Source organism: Epinephelus lanceolatus, chromosome 10, assembly GCF_041903045.1.
Source record: "Epinephelus lanceolatus isolate andai-2023 chromosome 10, ASM4190304v1, whole genome shotgun sequence".
NCBI classification, from domain to species: Eukaryota; Metazoa; Chordata; class Actinopteri; order Perciformes; family Serranidae; genus Epinephelus; species Epinephelus lanceolatus.
Window position 1 is genome coordinate 5,400,565 of NC_135743.1, and position 25,312 is coordinate 5,425,876.

Here is a 25,312-nt window from a genome sequence, read left to right on the forward strand (position 1 = left end):
TAAAACTTCAGTTAAAGTAATACTTTTACTGACGGACATTTTAATCCAATAACAGTAATTTCTTAACAGTAAAAGTAACCTAATACGTTTACACTAAAAGTATTACTTTAACTGTAAAAGAATTACTTATACTCTTAACAGTAAAAGTAATCTAATACTTTTACAGGAAAAGTATTCAAGGGTACTCGGTTACTTTTACTGTTAAAGTATTACATTCACTGGATTAAAATTTACGCCCTTAAAAGTATTACTCTAACAAAAGTAAAAGTAAAAAATAAATAAATAAATAAAATTATTACTTTTACTCGATTAAAATTTACTTTAATAAAGTATCTCTATGGATTTTATTCTGGTTGTCAACGGCAGCGGGACTCAACTTCCGCTTCCGGTGTGAGAGGTTACGGTCCCGGCTGAAGATGGCGGCCCCCGACGAGTTGTTTTGCTGGGAAGGAGACTGGGGTCTACCGTCCGTCAGCATCGACTGTCTGGTGGTTCTGGTGAGTTTCCGTTCACAGCGGACCGAACCGGCTCACCGGCCGCCTCTCTGTGTCATTCACACACAGAAACACGGGTCTAATCACACGGTAACTGCTGCTAGCATTAGCATGCTAACGACTCAGTGAACGCCAGATTAACGGTAAACCGACAGAAACCGTTTCACCTGTCATTTCAGGGTAAATAGTCAGTGTAACTCTGTATTGATCAAACTAGTTATTGTTCTCTTTTACAGTTATATCGACCGTTTCAAACGTCACGTCCTCCTTGATGTGATGATGTCACAGGCAACGTGCAAAACGTTACTTGAGCTGCAACGATTGGACTAATCGATTATTCACAAATATACACAAGTATCATATATTTACATCTATACACGTCTTAATATCAATATGTGCATCAGATTCTTGACTATATGCGCAGCTAAAAACTCTTGTTTTAATTTAATTTTCCCGTCATGCATTTTAAAGCACCTTCTGAATCAGTCTCAGTTTAATACTGATGCCACTATATGACCTATATCAGCAGACCAGACCATCAGAGAGAAGACTGTCTTTGCCTATATAGTTATACTTAAAGGTCCAGTGTGTAGGATTTAGGGGGCTATATTGGCAGAAATAGAACATAATATAACAAGTAGGCTATGTTTTCTTTAGTGTATAATCACCTGGAAATATGAATAGTAGTGTTTTCGATACCTTAGAATCAGCCCTTTATATCTGCATAGTTAGCAGCCCCTCTGTGACGAGCACTGTCAGAAAAACACTATTATTTGATAATAATCTTACTATATAATGACGAAAACTCTGTCTTCGTGTCTGCTCCACGTTTTTCTCCTCACTGACTTGGTCAATCCATGTGAAATTTGGCACAGTGGTAGAGGGTCATGGGAGGATGTGAATGAAGCAATATTACATCAGTTGGCCAAAGGGGGGTGCTATAGCAACCGATTGAAATTGCAAACTTTGAATGGGCATATCTCATGCCCCGTATGTCGTAGAGACATGAAACACAGAGATGCCTCTCCTCATGAGGAACACATTTGCCTCAAGAACCCATAACTTCCGCTTATATAGATTTTCCGCCATTTTGAATTTTTTGAAAAACACTTCAAATGGATCTCTTCCTAGGAAGTTTGAGCGATCTGCATGAAACTGGGTGAACATAATCTATGAACCAATATCTAAAGTTCCCTCTTGGCAAAAGTTGGAAAACTTACTAAAACTGAGCTTCTATAAGGCAATGAATATTGCGGAGGGCGTGGCTCATCACATAAAGGTGTATAACATCTCAAGGGTTTCACCCATCACCACGCAACTTTGTAGGCATATGACCACACATAATCTGAGGGGACCCCTCCATTATTGACCCCATCAAACAAAATGGGGGCGCTAGAGAGCTCATTTCTTATCTAGGCCTAACCGCCATATGGATTTTTACTAAACTTGGTAGATATGTAGAACAGGACGCCTCAAGGTGACTAGGGATGCACCGAATATTCAGTAACCGAATATATTCGGCCGAATATTGCAAAAAAAACCACACATTCGGTATTCGGTGGAATAAGTTAAAAGCAAGGCTGAATAATAGCAGCGTGTTTTGATAACGCAATCAAACAGCGTGCCGTGACAGGCGGAGTAAAATGTTGGCAGTGTGGCGATCCGTCCGTCACCGCACTCGCATTTGCGACTAAAAATAGTTTTGAGCGAGCAAAATAGGCTTAAATCATTCAGCACGCTGTGCGAGCAGCCTACAGATTTCAACCAGCAGCAGAAACGAAAGGCGAATCCCATTGGTTGTGGGTTGAATGGGGGTCACAGACACAGACAGTAATGTATTCCTGTCAAATACGGCGGCCATGGTCTTACCGGCGACAGAGAATTCGGCTCCAATAATATCCTCTTCTTGGCGTCATGACTGCCCAGAAGTACCTGAACAGCCGAGCCAGCCGAACACAGGTATGTGACGTGTCAGAGGAGAAACGAGCCGTTCACGGCCCACAAACCTCACCGCACTTTAGCGACTGTTCTTTACTTATGAAGGGACTTGTCAGGGGAGGAGGGTGGCTGGTTGATTATTATTTCATTTATTTATTTTATTTTGATCCCCCCTATGTTCATCACTTATTGATGCTGTTTTTGGAGTATGAATAAGTCAATAAGTAATTTATTCCATTGAAATATCATTGATGTATTTAAGGCACATCTGTCTCATTTTCGTTGTGGTATTGTGATACTACTCAGAACCATGATATTTTCATTGGTATCGTACAGTGGGATCCAATTTTGGTACCGTGACAACACTAATCTGGAGGGGGTTCATCTGCAAAAACTAATGAAAAACTAAACAATGGTATTCGGTACTCAGTATTCGGCCAAGCGTTTAATATTATTCGGCTTTGGCCACAAATTTTCATTTCGGTGCATCCCTAAAGGTGAGTGGAGAAATTTAACTCTAATTGGCAACTGGGTGGCGCTATAACAACAGAAAAATGCTTAAAAATGGCTAAAATGCGACCGATCGCTGTGGCTCCCCCTGTGGACCAATGTTTTTTCTTTCTTCTAATTTTTGGTATGACTATTAGACTTTTTAAGAAAAAGCATGTTTGTCGATTCTTAAAGGCCATTTTAAAGCCAGTGTTGTCATGCATCCTTAGTAACGTCTTCAAATAGTTTGCTTTATCTGACCGATCGTCCAAAAATCCTGTTCAGTTTGTTATCATGAATGACAATGAAAAGTATCATATTCTCTCATATAATAATCATGAAACCAGCAAAGGTTAAAATAAATTACTAAAACAATTATTCAGTTATCAAAATAGTTGCCAGTTAGTTGCTGTCAGTGAATTAATTGCTGCTGCTCTAGTTTATTTCATTGCATGTTTTAATCAGATCAGACATGTAGCATGTAATTGTTCATATGACCACCAGGTGGCACCACAGTAGCTTTAAACACCGTGCTGTCTGTCTGTTTCTCACTGTTTGACTTTGCTGTTTGTGTTTGTCTCGACATCCACTGGTTTATTTTCTGTCTAGCTGACGTGTTGACACGCTGCTCTGACTAAACACTTAAACATGCTCACTCTGTTGCTTCTTACACTGTTATGTAAAAATGTTAGTACACTCAGTATGTGTGCTGGTCTCAGAGAAATATGTCTCAGTTGAGGTCTTTCTGCACACTGATTGATTATGTTACAGAAGTGACATCACATAGTGCCTGAAGCAGGAGGCAGTCGAGGTGATTTTATTACAGACAGAGCAGACAAGAGGCAATAATGTAGCTGTAAATGTCAAATAAAGAAGCAGGATGAATGTAGCAGCTGTGGTGCTGTTAGTCCTGTTCATACTTTGGTTGATTGATCACAGTGATCAGTAATTTATCAGCTTCAGATGTTTGTTGCTCCTCTGCTCTTTGTATTGTATTGCATTGTTTGTGTTATTGAAAGCAAAATTACCCCAAACTGACATCATTATCGAGTATGGATCAGGGCTGTTTGTTTGTGATCATCAACGACTTTAGCTGTTTCTACTGCACCTCTATATGAGGCTGACAAACAGCGGAATTGTCCTTTAAGTGGAGACATTGGTTGTGGCTTGACCACCCAGAATGCTCTGCTGCTGCTGCTGCAGACAGACTGATATGGTCCTGAGACTTTGGTGACAGTGTGGATAGGGTGATGCAGCCTGCAGACCCTGCTGAGGGCCGCAGTGCTCCGCTGAGTCATTAAACCTGATTGGAACATGCTTGTGTTGGAGGGAGATCTGAGCGCAGAGCAGCAGTGCACTCTGGGTAATGATGGAGTGGTTGGAAAACTGTCGCTGCCTGCTGGGAATCACACCGGCAGGTTTTCCAAAGTGCTGCAGGAACCACAGTCTGCTGCTGGTCTGGAAACGTCTCTGTGTTGTGTACTTAAAATCCTTTTTTTTTGTTTGTTTGTTGAGGTTTGAGCTTCACTGTGCTGAATATAAACCGATTTAAAGAGATTCTTAAATCTGTTCTGTTGCAGTTCTGCATGCTGGTCTTTAAATAGTCGTAATTCTTTGTAAATCAAACCTAATAAATCTGTATTACGTGGAAAAAATACAGAGTGGAGGCGGGGCTTCAGGTGCCCAGACAGGTGAAGTGAGAAAGTGAGAGTGACCTCATCATGATGGAGGAGCTGTTTCTGTTTCAGACGGACGGACGGACGGACAGATGATGAGGTGAACTTTTCCTTTAGCTGTTGTTGTTGTTGTTGTTGAGTCTCCAGCAGGAAGTGTGTTAAACTCTCAGAGTTATAATTAGACTCTCACAGCTGGACTGAGTGAGTCTGGACCTGTTGCATAACAGCGGGTTTGTGTCTGTTAACATGAAGGAAATGTTTCTGTGTCTGATTGAAAACATTCATTCACACTCAAGAAAGCCATTTCCCATTTCAGTTTTTATTCATATTTAGCACATAGGTTATGAGTCGCATACATTTTATACTCGTACAGCTGTGTCGAGACTCTCAAGCTTGTTCTGGTTAACCACAGGACTCATAGAGAAGAGAAACATCTTGGTGAGCTTCTGGTCAAGTCATGGTAGTAATGAGTTATCAGTGCCACAGAGGACGATCTATTGTCAAGAAAAACAGATTAAAAGACGTGGTGATGCAATCCCATCAGCATATACACTACCCATAGGCCTTATAAAATAATAGAAGAGCACAGTGATGTGTCGTGTTGGTTTGTAGACTCCTGTTTTGAAACCTGGAGTTAGGCATTTCAGCCGTCACCATCTTGGCTTTCTGGAGCCAGAGGTGACCATATTTGGACGAGAGGGTGGAGCTGTGGAGAAGCTGAGGACGGACAGCCTGTCACTCAAAGCAGCCCGCCCTCCAATATGTGTGACTTTGAGCTTTAATAAAATGTAACTGGATGACTTATATAAAAATGCAGCCCACACAGTTGTCATGAATATTGGAATTAGCTACAGAGACCAAAACCATATTTTGTACCAGGCTTGCAACATGTTTATTGCTGCTGTAAAGTTGGGCACTTTAACATGGCGGTCTGTGGGGACTGACTTGCTCCTGGAGCCAGCCTCAAGTGGCCATTAGAGGAACTGCAGTTTTTGGTACTTCTTGTTGGCATTATTTTTCAGCCCGCAGGTTTCTGCTTGACACTACCATTGAAGAGTCTCCTGCCACAAAGTTTAAGAATAAGCACAGAGGAAATCAGCAGCAGCATTTGATTTCTACTTAGAGTGCAGCTCTCCGCCAGGCGGCCACCTTAGCTGTTCACACTCACACTCTACAAAGGTTCCATTCCAGCAGAAGCGCTGCAGCATGTCCCAGATGCTAATAAAGATCAATCAATCAATCAATTTTATTTATAAAGCCCAATATCACAAATCACAATTTGCCTCACAGGGCTTTACAGCATACAACATCCCTCTGTCCTTATGACCCTCACAGCGGATAAGGAAAAACCCCTTTAACGGGGAAAAAAAACGGTAGAAACCTCAGGAAGAGCAACTGAGGAGGGATCCCTCTTCCAGGACGGACAGACGTGCTTCATCTATTTTTGATGGAGCCATGGCGCTTTGCTCAGAGCTGAAAGAGCTTTCCTGCTAACAGGCACTCTATGAAATACAGGTACAATATCATTATAAGGATAAAAGTCCATTGTATCTATTCTTCCATGGTCCACCAGATGGAGATATGAAATACAATACTTTTAAATGTATGTAATATTCATTCACTGGGCAAAATAATAAAAAGCATGGTGGCTGATTCTTATTGTTCATTTTGAAGCAGATATCGGCAGATACCGAATAGGAATTGTGCAAATTTTCAGCATCGGCAGTATAAAATCAAAATCGGGGAGTGTAGCAAAATGCCGCCTACCTACTTTTGTTTATACAGAATGCACCTTTTTCGGGGCAATGGGGGGCGTGAGCAAGTAACAAAACGTGTAGCTCAGCGTGTGACGTCAACAGTGACGTGGGAGGGAAGCCGCGGCTGGTCAGTCCTTCGGCGATTCTCTCGTAAGTCAGCCTGTTCTTCACCGTCCCCGTCATCTGACGGTTAATGGCCTCTTCGTTTGCGAGGACAAGGAGGGCGCGCAATTCCTTGTCTCCCCAGTTGCTCATCTTTACAGTGTCTGTCAGGTTTGTGTTTCCCTCTTGCTACTAGCTGCTCGCTAATTCCTGCTATCAGCTGTTTCCTGTTTATCCACCGCCAGTGGCTCGCACTTGCGTCATCAACAGCTCCTCCCACAAGTCTTCAACAGCCCCTCCCGCGGCAGAAGGTCGCCTCGTTCTTTTTAAACCAAAAAGGTTCCACCAATATGTCTACCCTACGAGGTGGAATATTGGGCACCTCGGATCAACTCGCCAATACGGCTCTGTGTGTCTAAACGCTCGCAGCTTGCCGGCAAAACGGCCCAACATTCGCAGAAAAAATGGCAGTGTAAAAGGGGCTATTTATATGCAAAGATTTCTACAGGGTCCTTTTGATTTAAATGTGAAAGTGCAATAAAAATATTTTGTCCTTAAAGAAAATGAATAATTGTAATAAATAATCACGATCTTAATACTGGTAAAAAAAATCATTATTTTGGTCATAATCTCCATCTCCATTACTCCTTATTGGTTCTGGTGCACTGCTTGACAACAGCATTAGTCCCCCTGTGGCAGTGATTGGGTTGTTTCTTTTATGTTAACCAAGAACATAACCTGTTGATTTCACAATGCCAGACACATCAGTCAAGTCAGTGGAGTGGGCAGAAAAAAACGTCTAGCACCTGGCAATTCTCCCCTGTCATGCAACACTGTTGGGACATCGATTAAATGGAAGTTTAAATCATTTAATTCTTCTTCTTTTGAAATGTCAATAATTCATATAGTGTCTGACTCATAGACTTTTATTCTCTGTTAACATTTATAGTATTGAATGAAATAATAAAAGCATCAATATAACAGCTGATTCATAACTTTTCAAAGGCAGATTTGTTTTTTCAGTTGACTTTACCAACACACACACACACGCATGCACACACACACACACACACACACACACACACACACACACACTTTCTCCCTCAGTCAGCTGTGTGTCTCCGTGTGGAACAAACGTCTTCACGGCTGCAGATTTATGAGGAAATTCTTTCTCATTTTTTCTGGTTGTAAAAGTTGAATGAGTTTCTCGACTCAGAATGAAGCTTTTATTTTTTATTTGCAGAAGAACTGAGTCATTCCAACATTTACTCATTTATTCCAGCATGTACACTTCATACTGTATTCAATACGTACTTGTCGTTATAGTAGTTTTTTCTACCTTTAAGAAGTGAATGTACTTTTGCTGGTCAAACCTAACAAAGAGAGTCTATTTTAAACATTAATACATGACTGTGTTAAACTCAGTGGTGGAGAGTAACTAAGTACTGTACTTAACTACAGTTTACAGGTTCTTGTACTTTATCTTAGTATTACCATTTTATGCTACTTGGTATTTACTGCACTTCATCTTAGAGGAAAGTATCATACTTTTTACTGCACTACATTTACCTGACAGATTTAGTTACTTTACAGATTCAGATTATTAATACAAAATATAATCAACTAATATATGAGGATGTTATTTAAGAAACATTCCAACAGAGGGTGTGCTTTAACATCAATTGTGGTGCGACAGTGGTGCATTTCATGTGTTGTTTTGTTTATGTGTTGTGTAGTTGATGTGTGGTTGATGTGTTCTGTAGTTGATGCGTTGTGTAGTTGATGTGTGGTTGGCGTATTGTTGTGTAGTTGTTGTGTAGTTGATGTGAGGTTGATGTGTAGTTGTCGTGTGGTTGATATGTTGTGTAGTTGTTGTGTGGTTGATCAATCAATCAATCAATCAATTTTATTTATAAAGCCCAAGATTGTTGTGTTATTGTTGTGTAGTTGACGTGTGATTGCTGTGTTATTGTTGTGTTGTTGATGTGTGGTTGTTGTGTAGTTGACGTGTGGTTGTTGTGTAGTTGACGTGTGGTTGTTGTGTTATTGTTGTGTTGTTGACGTGTGGTTGTTGTGTTATTGTTGTGTCGTTGACGTGTGGTTGTGTCTGTCTCTCTGCAGGCCTACGCTCAGTTTGCAGGAGCTCCTCTCAAACTCAGAAAGATGTCGAACCCCTGGAGGAGTCCCAGCGGTGAGATGTCATCTACACACACGTTAAATTTAGTTTCACTCAGAAACACCTGGGGGGTATTCCAGAAAGCAGGTTATGTGAAAACTCAGAGTAAGTTAACCCTGAGATGAGGGAAACTCTGAGTTTTCCGTTCCAGAAAGAGAGGAAACTGAAACTCTGAGTCAATCACCATGGTAACAGACTCTGTGAACATAACCTGCTCGCTGACAGGTTTTCTTCAATAAACCCTGAGTTTTTCTCTGTCTCCTCCCTCTTACACGCTGTTTCATTTCCTCATTCATTCAGTCCGTGTCAAAGCTTGTATCGAGATTTACCGTCTGTCACAGTCTAAATCCTGCTGGATATTAGTTTGTTACTCAGGACTGTCTTAAGTTACTGAATTTATGCACATCAATCATTTCTTTGGACATCAGTTTTTGTCTTTACATTCAAATATTACACAGCGAGAATTCACCCTCAGCTCAGAATCAAACCTCTGTCCTTTTTATATTTATTATTTTTTATAACACTGTGCACAAGGATCAGACTGTCAGTCTGTTAGAGCAGCTCCCAAATGTTTATTGCACATAATGTGTAGATCTAATTATTTAAATTTTAAAAATCGGTATGAAGCTTTAGACACGTATTATCAATGACTAATGATTTCTATCACTGATGTCATTGGTCGCACTGATGGAACATAATTCCTATAGCCTAATATTGGGGATTATATGTTCATATTTCTGAGTGAGCAATGGTGCAGCATTTCACTGTCTTTAAATTTACTACATTTGTATCTGAAATAAAGTCACTGAATGCTGTTGAGTCAAGATACAAATAGATGTCCAGCGTTTTAAAATCTACTGTATTTTAACCTCAACGTCTTTTCAAGTGCAAACCACCAAACATATTATTACTGGGTCAGACTGTGAGTTTACAGTCATGTCTTTATGTCTCTGATCTATAGCCTAGCCTATATGTTTTAAATCTTCCTATTTTTCAGTTGCTGCCTCCTGTGTTTTCCCCATCAGATTAAATCTGAACAAATATATTATTATGTATTATTAATATAATGTAATGTAATGTATCTACAGCCTGATACACAGTCAGATTCCACCACTTTATTTTCATTAAGAATTATGTAAGTCTGATAAATGATGACTAAACAGACAACGCTGAATCAAACTTTTTTATTAACTTTATGGTTAACTTATTTACACTTTCCTCGCTCTGACTCAGGCTCTTCTTTTAAAGATAAACGTGCACCGTCTGCTACACATGCATTAATATCTCTACATCCACTGGATTAAAATTGCGGCGCTGTCTTTTATTTACCTGTTGCCATGGTGAATCGTGGAGTCGGAGCTCCATTGATGATGGCTTTTTATTGTCGGCTTAACTCAGAGTGAACATACTCAGAGTTGACTGAACTAACTCAGATCAGCTGTTCTGGAACCGGATACTCAGAGTTTCCCATCTCAGAGTAAATCAACACAGAGTTCAGGGATAGACTCAGAGTTTGTTGAACCTCCTACCTGGAATACCCCTCTGAAGAAGAAACTTGTTGTTGTTGTTGTTGTTGTTGTTGTTCATGTTGTTTGTTTCTTCTTTCACAGGATCACTTCCTACTCTGAGGACCAATCAGAAAGAGACTCTGTCCAGGCCCTCTGACATCATCATCCACCTCAGAAAACAGGTAACCACCTCCTTCCCAGCATGCATCAGGGCTGATACACACACCACAGTATATCGTTAATCCTTTAGTCAAACTGTTGATGAATAAAAATCAGATTTCAATAATCAGTTTAGTATTATAGATATTTATGGATCTTTTCAGCTGTGGATCAGACAGATTCCAGAATATTATTTATGAACTGATCAGATGAGGCAAAAATATAATTCTGAATTATTACATGTCACAATTTTCTATTGTTATTTTTTTAAAAGTAAAATTGAGTCACACAGACTGTGGTGATGTCATGTTTCGTACGTGCAGAAATGATGTCACACATGAACACACAGTTAGTCGTGTGTGTGTGTGTGTGTGTGTGTGTGTGTGTGTGCTCTGCAGCCGACTGGAAAAACTCATTTAACAACAGGAAGCTGCAGCCAGAGACACATTCCTACAGAGCTGATAGTTCTCATAAAGCTCAGCTGTAAACTGAACTACTACAACTCCACTACAGAACTCTTCTCTGCAGAACTCTGATGGATGTGACAACATATTACATACAGAATATGAACACTGAACAGTGGCTTCAGAAAGTTTTTGGACCCCTTCACGTTGTGCACACATTATCGTTATTTAGATTATTTTTTGTCCGTTATTCTACACTCAGTAACCCTTAATGACAAAATGAAAACATGTTAAATTAAGAATCAGTTCCAAATAGTCTGATCCATCAGAGTGGTGTCCCTCTGAGCTCATCAGTTCCTTTTATCAGTGCCAGAATGTTTTTATGCCTCTGCGCCGCCAATAGCTTTGGCTGAAGTCATTATGTTTTCAGGTTGCCCATCTGTCTGTACGTCCTATTCTCCTAAACATGATATCTCAAGAATGCCTTGAGGGAATTTCTTCAAATTTTTCACAAACACTTGGACTCAGCGATGAACTGATTAGATTTTGGTGGTGAAAGGTCAAAGGTCAAGGTTATTTAACCTCACAAAACATGTTTTTTGGATACAACTCAAGAATTCTGATGCTAATTATGACAAATTTTCACACAGATGTCTGATAGGATGAAGTGATGACACTTTATATTCAAAAGGTCAAAGGTGAACTTCACTGGAATATATTGATGTTCTGCAAAAACACTTTTCTGGCCATTATTCAACGTCATATCTCAGGAACAGAAGGGGAGACATTTGGTCAGATACTGAATTGGTGACTCTAATTTTGCCCACTTTGAAACTGTGCTGATTGTATCTTCTGTGCTGTCGGGGGGAAGACGTGTGTGCAGCATCCATGTTGTCACAGACATGGATGTAAACTTTAAGTGCAACTTGACTGGTGTGGAGAGGCATACAACCACCGGGCAGTAATTCTAGTTTCTGATAGTTGCGCATTACAGAACAGTGATATCAAACTCGTGCGTCTACACTGCTGGAAACCTGCTACAAGAAGGAGTCATGATGTAGAGGAAGAAGCAGGCCACAGCGTAGCTTCATTTCAAGAAAAAGAAAGAAGAAGATATACTTTATTAATCCCTGAGGGGAAATTCATTTTTACACAGGCCCGAAATACTCACATGTACAAACAGGACCTATACATGCATCAAATGGAGATTTCAGAGCGAGAGGGCTGCTTTGGAAAGGCGCCCTGAGCAGTTGAAGGTTCAGTGCCTTGCTCAAGGGCACCTAGACAGTGCCCAAGAGGCAAACTGTCACCGTACAGGGATTGAACCGGTTACCCTCCAGTTCCCAAGAGAGATGACAGCAGCTGTTTGTAATGTCTGTAAAATGATCGTTTCAAGTCAGAAGAAACAGCAGCACTGTGCTGAAACATCTTTCGACGCAATATGGGCTGAAATTCCAGGAACGTCATGTGTTTCACATTGTACGCACGGGTGCCACTGCTTCTCGACTGAGCAGCACATCCATTACAGCTATGTTACACAAACATTAGCACCACGCAGGCATGCTGAGCAGATTTTTTCTTTGACCAAGAAAACCAATGAAAACAAATGCAGCACAAATCAGGGTTTATGCTAGACTTTTTTTTTTTTATAGCTGTTAATACTCCAGAATCCCGGCCATATAGAACAATGACCAGACATATGTTTTAAATAGACATGTAACAGCCTACATTTAAACAGCAATAAAACACTTCAAATTGAATAACTTGAAAATAAGCTAAGTGAAGCCTGTTGAACAGAGCGACTAATCAGAGGTTTAGTGGCAGAGGCAGAGGAGGAAAAGGACTGTGTGCCAAGCCTCACCATAAATCACCAAGTCTGCTACCCACCATCTTCTGTTGAAGGTTTTCTGGGACAACGTGATCTGTGATGCCATCACCTAACTGCACCGAGCACGCTAAGAGAAAAACTTTGACTGCCGTGAATGTGGCGTATGCTCTGAAGAGGCAGGGGCGCACTCTTTATGACACCGGTGGATAAACAGATCCTATTGGTCATTAATATCCCAAAATCTGGTCTAGTATAAATTTAGTTGTCGTGGCAACATATCTTATAGATCACATGTTAATAGGCTATTTAGTATAATATTAATAAATATATTTATTTATGTGGCATATTTCCCACTGATCATTTCCCCATTGATTTGTTTCATCTGCAAGACAAGCACATGTGATACTGGCCAGAAGTCTGATGTAAACTCTGGTACAAATATTCTTTATTTCATGCCTCATGGAATATGAGCAAAGGAAGTGTCTTGCTGTGTTGAGGTTGAAAGCCTGTGTAGACCTGCTTTTTTCCACATAGAAAATAGATGAGGAATCAGTAAGACAATCTGTAAAAAAAATCAGGCCGATAAGCAGAATCAATGATGGCATTGGTATCTATAAAATCTTTTAAGTTCCCGTCCCACCATTTACATCAGTATTTAGACCCTTTGCTGTGTCAGTGTATCCTGCATGCTTTAATGATCCCTGAGAAGTGTCTAGGACTTGACTGGAGTCGACCTGTGGCAAACTGAATTGATTGAACATACTTTAAAAAGACGCACACCTGAGTATAAAAGGTCCCAAAATCCACACTGCATGTCAGGACAGAACTCAAGCCATTCTTTCTTTATTGGATCCCCATTAGCACCAGCATAAGCACTGGCTACTCCTCCTGGGGTCCACACACATACAGTCACGGACACAATATCACGGACAAACACAGCAAACAAAACGCCTCATCTTGTTGTTTTAACATCAAGTGAAGAAAAGAATCAAAGTTGTGATGCATTTAACAAACACAGAATTAAACATCAATCACAGTTCCTAAGACCTCGTAGCAGACTTGACATTTTTATCTTCATACAAATAACTACTAATTCTATATGCCTCTTTATAACCTTTGCCGACTGGCCTTGAATTATATATTTAGTCACCAACCCCGAGGCATTCGCAGGCCAGACAAGATACTTAATCCCGCCAGTGTGTCCTGGGTCTGCCCCGGGGCCTCCTATCAGTGGATTGTACCCAGAACACCTCTAACGGAAGGCGCCCAGGAAGATCCTGATCAGATGCCCGAACCACCTCAACTGACCCCTTTTGATGCCAAGGAGCAGCGACTCTACTCCGAGCTCCCTCTGTATATCCGAGTTTCTTACCCAAACTCTAAGGCTGAGCCTGGCCGCCCTTGGGAAAAAACTCATTTCAGCTGTTTGTATCAGCAACCTCAGGTCATGAGGTCATGGAAAACTTTGAACCAGTCCTTAATATTCTTGTGATTGATATACACTGGCAGTGAATTCCACCTGACTGTGGCTCTGTACACAGCTGTTTCTGTGTCATGCATGTTTTCATATTAGGTAGCCTGATAATTGTGTTGAGCAAACTGAAAGAATAACCTTTCACATAATATCCTTGGATCTCTGTCTTACTGGTAGCCAGCCATGGATGATAATAATATTAAAATTGTGGTGAGGCGTAGAAGTTTGAAGTTTTGAGTGTTCCCAGGAGCACAGTGACCTAATTGTGAAATCTAAGAATTGTGGAACCACCAGGACTCTTCCCAGAGTTGGCCGTCTGGCATTTCTGAGTAACCAGGAAAGAAGAGGCTCAGCCAGGAAGAACCCAACAGTCACTTTAAAGGAGGTTCAGAGGGATGACCGTCTCAGCAGGACTCCATCTCTTGAGTCTTCATGGCAGAGTGGCTAGAGGGAAGTTTGTAGAGCAGCATCAGATTGTATCCAGTAAATACTTCCAAAGAATATTTTCGTTACAGAATCTGTGTCACCATGTTCATCCTCTATGTTTTCTTACTGAGAGCTGAACAGAGCTTTGTGAGTTAGTCAGGACCTGTTCAGACCTTTATGTTCATGTCTTTCTCTCAGAAATCTGTTCTGCATTTGTAGAGGAAGAAACAAGGTGTGAGAGATGAGTCCGTAACACCCAACTCTCTGTGTTTGAGTCTTTTCTTCATGACCTTCAGCTGCAGTTTCCCTTCATCTCTGAGCCTCCGCCTGCGTTCAGCAGCTAACAGGCAGCTGGAACACATTACCCAGCATGGTCGGTGCCTCCACGCTGCGGTAGGTTGGTCAGAAACCACAACGACAGGAGAGCTGCTGAAGAAGCTCAGAGGAGAAAACTGCTGGCTTCACATTTAACTCCCATTAATTCACACTTCTTCTGTTTCTGAGGATTCTTCTTTTCCAGTCAAACTTGAGTCAGCTCTCAGCTGAACTTAATCAACCTGCACTTTTATTCAGGGAGGATCTTAAAAACAGACCAGATTCCTGCTTCTCAGAGGATGAATTCTGATGACTTTGGGGACCATTTCACATTTCCTCTGGCATCTCCTGGTGAAACTTTTCAACTTGCTCAATAAAAGCCTGAGTGGAAACACCAAAAATGTCAGAGAAATCTCTCAATAAAAAGTTTATACCCTTGGGGGAGGTGGAAAAGTTGGTGTACTGTAAAAGGTAGCGATCTGGTGACTATTAGTGCTATGGAAACGGATTTAGTGAATAAATGAAGACCTCAAGACGATCATGATGTCCCGTCTCTGCAAGCTTTCTCTGTTATCTCTGGAGACTTTTAACACACATGTATGCAGACAGGGCTGTTAGCAGAACTCCTCCAAAAGCACATATTAATTGTTCAAAACTCTGTTTCTGTAGTCCTGTGTGTGCTCTCCATTATTATACATCCATTGTGTTCCTTTGTATGAGGTTTTTTTAATTGTGTTCTTTTAAATACGTCATATCATTGCACCGTCTTCTTCCGCAGTGGCACCTGACTGGAGAGTTAGTTTCAGCTACAATAATCTTATATTTTAAGGTTCATAAAATAGACCTGAATTCATGTACATGTAGGATATTAATAAAGACATTCCTGTGATCTTAAATTGTAATGTCTGCTGTCAAATGACCACCTGTAGCTCCCAAGGACTCACTACATTAAAATTCTTGAATTATGGCCAAAAACATGTTTTGTGAGGTCACAATGACCTTCATCTCTTATCGCCAAATTCTAATGAGTTCATTCTTCAGTCTAAGTGGATGTTTGTGTCAAATTTGAAGAAATTCCCTCAAAGTGTTCTGGAGATACCGCTTTTACGAGAATGAGACAGATGCAAGGTCACAGTGACCTTTGACCACCAAAATCTAATCAGATCATCGTTGAGTCCAAGTGGATGTTTGTGCCAAATTCGAGAAAATTCCCTCATGGCATTCTTGAGATACCACGTTTATGAGAATGGTACAGACAGACGGACAACTAGGCCTGTCACGAAAACAAATTTTGCTGGGCGATTAATTGCATCAGAAATTATTGCGACAAGCGATAATATTGCGTAATATTGTGCTTTTAAGACCATTTTTATTATTGTTGTAATTTTGCTGTTTTAAGATCATTTTTTAAACTTATGTAATGATAGTAAAGGCGTAATGATGCAAGTACACCCTTTTAAAGAGAAATAAACATTTATTTAACAACAATATTTAGGACTGCAAAAAAGAAAATTTAAATGTCCGAAATATCAGGTAAAAATATCAAAATAAATAAGTAAATACAAAAAAATAGACTCTCCAAATTACTGGGGTCCCCTCTGTCATTTGGTTTTAATCCAAAACACTCCCACACAGGAACAAGTTCCCTGTCTTTCTCTTACGCTCAACTCTCTCTTTTTTTTCTCCGCCTCATCTCCCCCTCACAAAGATTGCACTGTGTGTGTGTGTGTGTGTGTGTGTGTAGCCCATAGCCCCGCCTCCCCCACAGAGACAAAGACACTCGATGACAAGAGCTTTCCCTCCGTTCATTACGCTAATGAACCAACTCACCTGGCTGCCAGACGATGCACGGCAGTGAACGCTCTTAATCGCTGCTGGAAAAGTTACTGTCTCCCTTTTAATTTACCGTGCAATTAACCGACTTATCGCATATTGCGACAGGCCTACAGACAATCTGAAAGCATAATGCCTCCGGCTGTGGCTATCACTGGTGCAGAGGCATCAAAATACTCAAATCTAATTTTAATTTTGATTCCATGTCCTGATTTCATTCTTGTTTCACAGAAAATGAACCCTGTGGCCTTTCCTCTTGTGCCATCCTTAAGACAAACAAAACACTTGTAGTCTAATAGGACTAAATGTGCACAATGTACAGCTGCACTTTGGCTCCGTCACAGTTTAAATGTCCACTGAAACATTTCAGAAGCTCCTGATGAGGGTAAAATAGGGAGTGCTGCACTGGGTTAAGGCTCTATGTAGTTTGTTGTAAAAAACAATCTTGCTTTTCAAGGATGGGGCAAATAATATAAAGATAAAAAACGACAACTGGCCTGACAGTCAACATGTTCAGGGTCACCTTCACCCTCTAGTCTAAACACGTTGGTTTATCCATGTATTAATAAAGGATTTCTAACTACAGTCAGAGTGCCTCGGATGCATTTTTGGACTGCCTGCCTATACTATGGACTTCTACACTGAGTGAGCTGACGGTCGTTGTTTCAGAAGCTCCTGTCCTTCAGCAGAGACACTTTGAGTTTAGATGTGTTGTGAACTGGTTCCTTTGAAACACTGACACCTTCACTCAGGTATCTCTGTCAGCTCAGGAACATTCAACCTTTTATAGAAGTTTTGATCACCTGCTGCAACATGTGACACCAGGAGCAGCAGGTCTGTGTGTTCTCCTGTTGCTGTGTTTTGTTTATGTGTCAGGAGGTTTTAAAAATCTGATGTGTGTTTTCCAGAAATACAATGCAGACTACGATCTGTCGGCCAAGGAGGGAGCTGACAGTCTGGCCTTCATCTCTCTGCTGGAGGAGAAACTCAAACCTGCTCTGGTGAGAAACAGACACACTCTTTGGTCCATGAAACATGAATTTATTAACAGAAACAGAAACTCTGCTGCGCACATGTTGAGGATGGATTTTGTCCATCGTAGATCTACACGTTCTGGATCGAGCCGAAGAACTACGTGGATGTGACTCGCCGCTGGTATGCAGAGCACATGCCTTTCCCTCTGAACTTCTTCCTGCCAGGGCGGATGCAACGTAGTCAGCTGGAAAAACTGCGACTGTTGCGCGGAGACGAGAGCCTGGAGGCCGGAGAGGAGCTGGAGAAGGAGGTGAGGACGCGGCAGGAAAGTTCACCTCTCAAGTGTGTTTGTAAGAGTTTCCATCCTGGATTTATGCAGCGACCTGAGAAACATTTAAGTGCTGAAAATTAAACTGTCTTGAGACTTAGTGAATCGTTGTGTCTGAGAAGCACTTGTTCCTTTGTGTTTGTCTGAGTTTCTTGAGACGGAAACAATGTGACTTTAATCTGCTGCAGTAACATCATCAACATGCAGCAGCTCAACATTTTTCCAGCTCGTTCAGGGATCTCCATGTTTCCATGCGTTCAGGCTCCTTGAAGTGGTTTGGAACGATTTACAGTGAAAGGAAAAATGTTTCTGTAGGAAAACTGCAGTTATGGAACGATGTGTGGAAACAGGTCAGAAGTCAGAGGAAGGTGGTTAAAGAACAATTTGTTCCTGTCAGCATGAAAACTTTACAGGAATGAAGAAAAAGTCAAGTTGGCATTGATGTGTTTTCTGAAATGTTTCCGTCCATGGTGACTTAGTTTTAGACACTTTGAGCTCAGAAAAAAAAATGAAACAGTTTTCAGCTGCTTCTTCAGAAGCAGAAACCAGCTGTGGAACTAATCGGGTTAAAGGAAACATCCAGTGATGGATGATGTCAGTGAAGTGGTCCCGTTAACAGCTACTGAATCACAGATTGTTATGACGTTCTGAGGATTCTTCTTCATGTGTTTGGTGACTTTTCTCTCTTTGCTGCCATCAGGATGAGTAATCCACCACACCAACCTTTAGTCTCTGAAGAGATACATTCCCAAAATCAAGGGGGTGTGTCCACCAAAGTTTTTTATCATATTTGTTTTATTCTTTTTCAATGGGAGTGCTGCATATTTACACTAAGGGTGTGAATTCTGTGCTGAGTGCTGTATGTTTGGTGTTATAAGAGTTGAAAAATGTTTAACTTTGGGTAAATGCTGCACTTGTCACTGTCACTTTTTACCCAGCCATCCAATCACAGTGGAGGAGGGGTGGGACAATAAACCAACCACAAAGACTATTACCCCTTTCCACCAAAATTAGCATGTGAACACGGGTTCATTAAACACAAGAAAACCTGCAAAAAATAAGCTATAGACTCCTTCCTCCTCACCCAGTAGATAAGAGTTATGTGTTAGTAAATGGTGAGTAAACGGTGAAAAGCAGCATGTAGGCCTGTGAAAACTTTACTGTGGTTACATCGTCTTATACATCTCTTACTTATTTAAACTCGATGCAGACATATTTGGATCGATGCACGAAGGCTGATTGTAACCCTTCCCATTACATAAAAAAGCCAGATGTTTGCAGGTGTTAGGCCCCAATCACACAGAAAGCACTCAGTTTGTTGGGCACAGGGAAACAGAGATCTGTGTGGGTGCATAAGACCCTAAAAAAGAGGGTGGATCATGGTGAGCACCACCAGTTGGTCCAGGAGCTTCGCCTCCACGCCTGCTGTTTTCCATTGAGATTGTAGTAACTGCGGTTTCTAAAATCATATAGCTCTGGGTATCCAGCAACAGCTACCACCAGTTTCTCCTCCATTGTTTACTAACTGTAAACTAGCTGTCATGACCACCACAAAAGGCCCGCCTCTCTTTTTCAACTCAAGGAGTTCAATCAATTTCAATCAATCAGTTTTATCTATAAAGCCCAATATCACAAATCACAATCTGCCTCAGTTCAGAGTGCTCCCAGAAACATGTCACGATCCTAGAGCACAGAAACACAAGGCGCGTAGCAACACAAAAACAGCGAGCAAAAAGCTTCATTCTCATCAAAAACAATTACAGAAAGCCACCTTCGGCTGCTAAAACACTTTCTGTGTGATCAAGGCCTGAGTGGGTTTTTTTGTGCAGTGGGAAAGGGGCTCAACTATCACATCGCTGAACAACAAAAACAGTGGAGGAGAAATTGATACTGAACCCACACAGACCAGCGGTCCATCCTCTCTCCCTTCGTGCTTCAGCCTTCATCCACAGCAAGTACTCTACCTTGTGTCAACATTTTTACTTCCAAGGATATTCTTCATCATAGCAACCAGACACACTCACAGCCTCTCATCTGAAAATATGCTGCTCCTCCAAAGCACTCTCAAGCGCTTCCAGCTGGGTGTTTCCTGAGGAGTGACTGGCATTTTCAGCTGGGTAAAAAAAAACACTTTGTTTGACACAAAGCACGCAGCAGCAGGATTTTCATGGTATTAGTTGTGAACTAGTACAGTGCCATTCAATACTTGCCTGTTAGGAATAGGCTGATTGCTCGGCCTCCAGTATTGCTTGCTTCCTGAGCAAAACGTACCTGCCAAGTGTGAAGTCAATCGGGTGAACAGTTGTCAAGAAACTTGATAGACTGACAGACAAACGGAGAGAGTCCTTTCATTTTAATTAGATGTTCACAACAGAGCAGTAGTTCACAAACCTTCTAAAACCACAGTAGTGCTATCTTGTCATGGCCATCCATGCCTCAGTTTTGGGATGATTAGCTGCCTCTCTCCATGGAAAGCAGTACGTAGTTATGCTTTCATTGTCCAGTCTCATTTGATTTGTTGTGGGCGTCTCAGACAGTAGAAGTAAAAAACGTTTACCAAAGTTGCCACTGGGCCAAATGTTACCTCAGTCCCTAGCAGGAGGATTGTGTCTCTCTTTGACACTTGCACTACTCTCTGTTTATAAAGAAAAAACAACAAAAACGGAACAGATCCTCCGGCATTATTGTTTGTTCCACTGAATTCACACCGAACCACGACTCCTGTGTACCATTACATCTCTCTACAGATCTCTATTGAAGACAAACATTAAAATGTTGTTGTGTTTTTCAGTTGTACCGTGATGCTGCAGAGTGCATGAACCTGCTTTCCCAACGACTCGGCTCACACAAGTTCTTCTTTGGGGACTCGTAAGTTCATCCAGTTTATAATGAAGAAGAGGTCAAACATGTATTTTAAATGTCTGGTTTTAGTTGGACTCACACAATAATGTCACTCTAACGATCATCACACGATTGTTCACTGAAGAGGCTTTTTGAATGAAATGTCCAGGTTGTCTTTGACTCAACATCTTTTATATTTAAGAGATATCTCGTCTAACTGTTTCTGGATATTGCTGTAGAAAGTGTGACTCATGAAAGAGACCATTAAACAATATAAAACTGAACCTTATGTGACTCTGCAGGCCCTCGTCTCTTGACGCCTATGTGTTCGGTCACCTGGCGCCCATCCTGAAGTCCAAACTGCCCAACGGGAAACTGCAGCAGCATCTGAAGTCTCTGGACAACCTGTGCAACTTCTGCAGCAACATCCTGCTGCTCTACTTCCCCCGAGACGGCAGAGGTGAGACCACACACCTGACTTTAGATCAGCTGAACTTCCCTCCAACATGTTCTCATCGTTTACTTCCATGAGGTTTATATGACATCACCGAATGACATCGTATCAACAGATTGTCTCATTGTTTGTTTGAAGGAGGGGAAACTGTGTGAAAAGATTACTGAGCTTATGAAGTGTTTATAGACACTTTTAGATTGTAAACGATGATGTACGTAAGGGTGTGCACACAGTTTGGCAAAGTAAGTGTCGCAAAGTGCAAAATCTTGTCAAGCGGTGCAGGGGCATTACCAACCAAAGATCACGAGTGCTACCTAAACAACAAGTGGTGACCGACTTCCAGATCCGTGTGCTGTTAGTGAGTGTGTAGAAGACATAAGTTAGTGGCCCAATATTCAGTCACCAGATAGATGCATGTATTTGGTGGAGTAAACTAACGATAGCGTGTACACCAGATGTTTACAATACATTATGAGGTTGTGTACAGAATGTCAGAGACCATGACATGGACTCAGTTTTGTGTTTTGTAATCAGAAATCCTCCCCAGCTAAAGACAAGGACACAAAACTGCATTGTATGAGACTCGTAGAGGCTTTGAGGGCCGAAGTCACAAGTTTAGTTCCTTAGTTTGTTAGCTTAAGGCAAAACAGGACTCTCCACCACAGGGCTGTAGGCTACACTGGAGTCTTAAACTATCGTCTTGTTTTGTTATTGGGAGCCAGAATAGAAGGAGTCATGGCTCAAAACCAGCCGTCTAAAACAAGCCAACAGAACTTGCTAGCTAGCGCTAGCTAATGTCTGTGGAGAATTGTTTTGCCTCCAGCTAAGTAAAGGGGTCTGCAATTCACAAATAAAAAAACTGGTACCTGCATTATTGTTTTGTGTTGTCATGCAAATATGAATTCTGCTTCTGTTTTACGGTAAAGTTGTGGACACACCAAACCGACATCAAAGAACTAGCGGTGACGAAAGCCAACTGTTGCGTCGTTACGTCGCCTCACGTCGCCCCGTGTCAGTTGCATTTGAACACACTACACGGACTACATCCGACGGCCAAGTAGCACGTACGTTCTGCGTACGTGAGAGAGAGCGGAGTGAGAGAGTGGTACATCCTGTCAGTCGAGGGGTTTCCTATCTGTGCAGCCGAGCACCGCAGCACCTCCATGGACTATTACATCCAGACGGTCCCGGTGTTTCCTCCGCAGGCTCCACTTCACTCAGCTGCCTGATAAACCCGCTGCTTCTTCCCACTTTAACCTGAATAACAAACCAGGGCTCGGTGCTCCGGTTGGATCCAAACAGAGAGCCGGGGCTAGCTCAGAGACTAGCGGAGGCTAACTGGCTGTGCGTCCCTCCGTCATGCTGCGGCTAACGCTCTGCTAACCGCTCCCAGCTAGCTCCGGCTCTCCGTTTGAATCCAAACGGAGAGCCGGGGCTAGCTGGGAGGCTAGCAGAGGCTAACTACCTGTGCTTCCCTCCGGTCATGCTGAGGCTAACGCTCCGCCAGCCGCTCCCAGCTAGCCCGGGTTTGTTATTCAGGTTAAAGTGTGAAGAAGCAGTGGATCTTTCGGGCAGCTGAGTGAAGTGGAGCCTGAGGAGGAAGCACCAGTTAGCCCTGGTTTCACTACAGGCAGATTCTCTCGCTACAGGGTCGAGGAAATAATACCTGAACAGCCAATCAGAGTGATCTCTCTCACCCACAAGCTCCGCCGCCAATTCAACATGCTCAATCAGCCGAAAAGCCGCCGACACCAAAGTGCCGGCGGTGCGGGACACACCCCAAAAACTAGGGCGACAGACGCTCACTGACGGCCCGACTTTGGTCAGTGTCAGGGCCTTAACACCAGAATTTTTGAATGAGAATATTAAACGCTTCACTGAAATCCTTCATGTTGTCTTTCAGAGAGCTACAGTCAGAAAACGTCCTCTACGACACATTCTGAAGGCGGAGACTTTGATAATGTCCCCAACAAGCGCAGGAAGCAGCTGCTGTCAGCTCTGGTGGCTCTGGGCGCCATGCTGAGCTACGCCTTGCTGACCGGCATTGTGTCCATCCAGCACATCCAGCAGGAGGCGCTGGAGGAGCCGCCCGACCTGCAACCTATGGGATCTCACGACGAGGACGAGGGAGACGGCTGAGGAGATGCAGCGTCCAAACAGAGGCATCATGGGACTTAATGGACGGAAGTAAATGTTAAAGGAAGTAATTAGTCGTATCTCACCCTGAAGAGTTTTACTGTCACCAAAGAAAAGTGTCGGTATTATTAAAAAAAATAAGAGTCATCAACACATCCAGGAGCCTTTCAGTGGACAGGAAGTGGACGTTGGTGGTTTATGTACAGAAATTAATTAAAAGATAATTCTCTGGATATTTTATGTGAGTTACATTTTTTTTTAACTTTTTTTAAACTAACTGATCTTTTAAGAAGAAACATGGATTGGCTTTTTCCTTAAAAATAAATTAATTTTGATTTGGTTTTTATGTTTTTTTTTTTAAATTAAAGACATTCTCTGAAAATAAATAAAATATTTAAAATAAAACTAGATTAAAATATTGTTTATTGTAAAATAGTGTACATATAAATCAATATTTCTACATCTTTCTTTACATATCTATATGTATGTACAGTCAGGTCCATAATTATTTGGACAGTGATACAGTTGTCGTCATTTTGGCTCTGTACACCACCACAATGGGTTTTAAATGAAACAATGAATACCTGCTTAAAGTGCAGACTCTCAGCTTTCATTTAAGGCTTTTTTCAAAAATGTAGTATGAACCATGTAGGAATTACAACCATTTCTTCACACAGTCCCCCAACTTTAAGGGCTCATAAGTATTTGGACAAACTAACATAATCATCAATTAAACAGTCAGTTTTAATACTTGGTTGCAAATCCTTTACAGTCAATGACTGCCTGAAGTGTTGGACACATAGGCATCACCAGATGCTGGGTTTCTTCCCTGGTGATGCTCTGCCAGCCCTTTACTGCAGCTGTCTGCACTTCCTGCTTGTGTTTTGGGTGTTTTGCCCTCAGTTTTGGCTTCAGCAAGAGAAACGCATGCTCAGTTGGATTCAGGTCAGATGATATGACTTGGCCATTGCAGAACATTCCACTTCTTTGCCTTAAAAATGTCTTTGGTTGCTTTTGCAGTATGCTTCAGGTCAATGTCCATCTGCACTGTGAAGCATCGTCCAATGAGTTTTGAAGCATTTGGTTGAATCTGAGCAGATAATGTAGCCCCAAACACTTCAGCTTTCATCCTGCTGCTCTTGTCAGCAGTCACATCATCAATAAATACAAGAGAACCAGTTCCACTGGCAGCCATACATGGCCATGACATAACAGTACCTCCACCATGCTTCACTGATGAGGTGGTGTGCTTTGGATCATGAGCAGTTCCTTCCCTTCTTCCTTCTCTTGTCTTCCCATCATTCTGGTAGTTGATCTTTGTTTTATCTGTCCATAGTATGCTGTTCCACAACTGTACAGGCTTTTTAGATGGTTTTTGACAAACTCTAATCTGGCCTTCCATTTTTAAGGCTAACCAATGGTTTACATCTTGTGATAAACCCTCTGTATTTATTCTAGTGAAGTCTTGTCTTGCTTACAAGAGCAGCAGGATGAAAGCTGAAGTGTTTGGGGCACCATTATCTGCTCAGATTCAACCAAATGCTTCAAAACTCATTGGACGATGCTTCACAGTGCAGTTGGACAATGACCTGAAGCATACTGCAAAAGCAACCAAAGACATTTTTAAGGCAAAGAAGTGGAATGTTGTGCAATGGCCAAGTCATATCATCTGACCTGAATCCAATTGAGCATGCGTTTCTCTTGCTGAAGCCAAAACTGAGGGCAAAACACCCAAAACACAAGCAGGAAGTGCAGACGGCTACAGTAAAGGGCTGGCAGAGCATCACCAGGGAAGAAACCCAGCATCTGATGATGCCTATGTGTCCAACACTTCAGGCAGTCATTGACTGTAAAGGATTTGCAACCAAGTATTAAAACTGACTGTTTAATTGATGATTATGTTAGTTTGTCCAAATACTTATGAGCCCTTAAAGTCGGGGGACTGTGTGAAGAAATGGTTGTAATTCCTACACGGTTCATACTACATTTTTGAAAAAAG

General features: G+C 41.7%; 1 protein-coding gene across 1 annotated transcript; it reads left to right on the forward strand.

Moving 5' to 3' along the window:
• Nucleotides 1-372: 372 nt before the first annotated feature.
• mtx1a (metaxin 1a) lies at nt 373-23,546 on the forward strand. The gene is made up of 8 exons (XM_033640056.2): nt 373-497; nt 8,578-8,647; nt 10,243-10,322; nt 17,488-17,580; nt 17,682-17,864; nt 20,674-20,750; nt 21,026-21,183; nt 23,081-23,546. The coding sequence occupies exons 1-8, from the start codon at nt 417-419 to the stop codon at nt 23,314-23,316; spliced, it is 978 nt and encodes a 325-aa protein (XP_033495947.1). The 5' UTR covers nt 373-416; the 3' UTR covers nt 23,317-23,546.
• Nucleotides 23,547-25,312: the final 1,766 nt, after the last annotated feature.

Coding starts and splice junctions, on each gene's coding strand:
- mtx1a (XM_033640056.2), top strand. CDS start 417: ATGGCGGCCCCCGACGAGTTGTTTTGCTGGGAAGGAGACTGGGGTCTA. Junction 498..8,577: donor TCGACTGTCTGGTGGTTCTG/GTGAGTTTCCGT, acceptor GTCTCTCTGCAG/GCCTACGCTCAGTTTGCAGG. Junction 10,323..17,487: donor TCATCCACCTCAGAAAACAG/GTAACCACCTCC, acceptor TGTGTTTTCCAG/AAATACAATGCAGACTACGA.